Genomic DNA, 3025 nt, shown 5'->3' with positions numbered 1-3025 from the left:
GAAATGACCACCCAGAGGAATTGTGAAAAACTGAGTTTAAATGTATTTGGCTAAGGTGTATGTAAACTTCCGACTTCAACTGCATCACTCCAGTATTAATGCTAAATTGTAATTATTTTCGCCTCTAGGGCCTATTTATTGCCTACTTCTCTAATCTTCTACATTTGCACACACTGTACATAGATTGTTCTATTTTTATTTTCTTTTGTGTTATTGACTGTACGTTTGTTGTTGTTTTTGTCGAATTGCTTTGCTTTATCCTGGCCAGGTCGCAGTTGTTAATGAGAACTAGTTCTCAACTGGCCTACCTGGTTAAATAAAGGTGTTCTCAACTGGCCTACCTGGTTAAATAAAGGTGAAATAAAAATGTTTAAAATAAAATAATTCCAGGATCTTTATTGTTCAACAGGTGAGCCCCTCTCTCTACCAGATGAGAAAGGTCCTGTGCTGCGTGTCATCACCCAGCATTGATGCTCCGCACTGCTCACTCTCAGCACCCTTACAAAAAAAAGACTGCAATTAGAGTGTAGTACACAGCAGTTATTTTGCAATTACTGCGTCCAAAATACCACAGTCGACTACAGATTCTGCACTTTTATAAACTGCAATCTTGTATGTCAGGGTTAAATGATAAAATAACACAATGATTTTCATTAACGTATTAATCTGATGCATGTTTACGTGCACCTTATTTCACAGCGCTCATCTGCCGCCACCCGGTGGATATTCAACGCAGTTAATCGTGTCGTGCTGAACTGGGAAAACGCTCATCTGTCACTTCCGGTTCGTCCTCATCGAAAGAAATGGCGGACATGGACGAACTGTTCGGGAGTGATGGGGACAGTGACAACGAACAAAGAGGTGAAGTTAGCCATCAAAATGCTGTTCCGAAAAGTTAGCTAAACACGTCTAAAGTTACGCTAGATGAATAGCTTTATGCAGTTACAGCTAGTAAGTTAGCTAATGTGATCTAGCTAAGGCCGGTTGGCTGATGCTAGCGAAGCTAACGTTAAGTAGCTAACAAGTAGCTAACGTTAGTAAAGAGGACCTTTGAGAATATCCATCAACAACCTAACTAGAACCAAACGTAGCTAACGTTAGTATTTGTGTTTATTTCACATGCATGTACATTTCCCCTCTGCTGAAAGCTAACATGACTGTGTGTGTGTGTGTGTGTGTGTGTGTGTGTGTGTGTGTGTGTGTGTGTGTGTGTGTGTGTGTGTGTGTGTGTGCAGTGGTCTCAGCCGTGGCGTCTGGCTCTGGTTCAGGTTCTGAATCTGAGCCGGAGATGCCCAGGTCCCGTTCCCATAGTAACGCCTCTGGCAGCGACAGCGGGAGAGATGATGATGATGGACAAGATGGGGGAAAGCCCAACACCAAGGTGAGGTCCAGTTGTTTCAGTACATACACACACAGGAAACACTCTTAACCTCAATAATGACATGGTATAACTCTATGAACCAGGAGCTGTTTGGGGATGACAGTGAAGAGGAACGCCAGAGCCGACACAGCGACAACCAATCAAACCTGTCGGAACGCTCAGGAAACCAGTCGGACGCCAGCATGCACTCGGAGCCCGAGGACAATGACCAGTCAGACGCGGAGCAGCACAGTGGGTCGGAGAGAGGGCACCGGGAGGAAGAGGAGGAAGATGGAGATCGAAGGTCAGAGGCAGGCAGTCCAGTATCGGGGGTGGGGAGCCCCAGGTCTGGGAGGGGCAGTGCTCGCTCTGAGAAGAGGTGAGGAGGAATGGTTTTATATAGGCTAGTGCTTTTTCATCTGGTATTGAAAGCACTTTGAGTGAAAACAAATTTCATTGGAATGTACATAATTCATAATAACTTTTTTTCCTGCCAGTATCCATAGCGACCCCGGCACCCCCCACTCGGCTCCCGGCACCCCCCACTCGGCTCCCGGCACCCCCCACTCGGCTCCCGGCACCCCCCACTCGGCGCCCGGCACCCCCCACTCGGCTCCCGGCACCCCCCACTCGGCTCCCGGCACCCCCCACTCGGCTCCCGGCACCCCACACTCGGCGCCCGGCACCCCCCTGTCTGACCCCGGCACCCCCCTGTCAGACCCCGGCACCCCCATGTCAGACCCCGGCACCCCCCACTCAGGGCCCGGCACCCCCCACTCAGGGCCCGGAACCCCCCACTCAGATGGGGAGGGGTCAGGCAAGGAGAACCAATCAGATGATGAAAAGTGGGGAGGAGGGGCTAAGAGTGACCAATCAGAGGATGAGGAAGAGGAGAAGAAGCGGCACCAATCGGACGAAGAGCGAGAGAATTCTGATGAGGACAGGGCGGGGCACAGGAGCAGGAAGAAGTCAGGTATTGAAGAAAGTGTGTGTGTGGTCTGAAGGACCTTCCTCTAGCCACTCACTAGATCAGCCTTGGAGTTTGAAAAGAAAATTGTAGCAACCTTCAGCCACATCTGCTTTTCTCTTGTATTAATGTACTCTATCAAGCCTTATCCATATGATACTGTTGTATCACATCCTATATGCTATTGGTTGCTGCTGTGCCCTTGAACAAGGCACTTAACCCCCCACAGCAGCAGTTCCCTGTGAACCCAGTCTGGCAGCTCCCCTTACCACTAAAAAAACCTCTACACAGCGCATTGTGACACTTGGCATTCAGGCCAAACAGTTCAATCTTGGTTTCATCAAACCAGAAAATATTTTTTATCATGGTCTAAAAGTCCTTTAGGTGCCTTTTGGCAAACTCCAAGTGGGCTGTCATGTGCCTTTTACTGAGGAGTGGCTTCTGTCTGGCCATACAGGTCACTGCTGTAGAGATGGTTGTTCTTCTGGAAGGTTCTCCCATCTCCACAGAGGAACTCTGGAGCTCTGTCAGAGTGACCATTGGGTGCTTGGTCACCTCTCTGACCAAGGCCCTTCTCCTCCGACTGCTCAGTTTGTCCGGGCGTCCAGCTCTAGGAAGAGTCTTGGTGGTTCCAAACTTCTTCCATTTAAGAATGATGGAGGCCACTGTGTTCTTGGGGACCTTAAATGCTTCAGACA

At 49.0% G+C, this 3025-nt stretch overlaps 1 protein-coding gene across 1 annotated transcript in view; it reads left to right on the top strand.

Annotated features, from left to right (window-relative positions):
* The first annotated feature begins 781 nt into the window (after nucleotides 1–781).
* The window catches only part of LOC139411750 (RNA polymerase-associated protein LEO1-like), a 20268-nt gene continuing 18024 nt past the window's right edge, over nucleotides 782–3025 (top strand). Inside the window, exons 1-4 of the mRNA XM_071158451.1 lie at nucleotides 782–861; nucleotides 1236–1381; nucleotides 1465–1739; nucleotides 1858–2333. Of these exons, the coding sequence (XP_071014552.1) occupies nucleotides 804–861; nucleotides 1236–1381; nucleotides 1465–1739; nucleotides 1858–2333 (955 nt within the window). The 5' untranslated portion in view covers nucleotides 782–803. The remainder of the gene's footprint in view (nucleotides 862–1235; nucleotides 1382–1464; nucleotides 1740–1857; nucleotides 2334–3025) is intronic.

Source organism: Oncorhynchus clarkii, chromosome 6, assembly GCF_045791955.1.
Source record: "Oncorhynchus clarkii lewisi isolate Uvic-CL-2024 chromosome 6, UVic_Ocla_1.0, whole genome shotgun sequence".
In the NCBI taxonomy this organism is placed as follows: Eukaryota; Metazoa; Chordata; class Actinopteri; order Salmoniformes; family Salmonidae; genus Oncorhynchus; species Oncorhynchus clarkii.
This window is presented reverse-complemented; position numbering and strand designations above follow the sequence as displayed.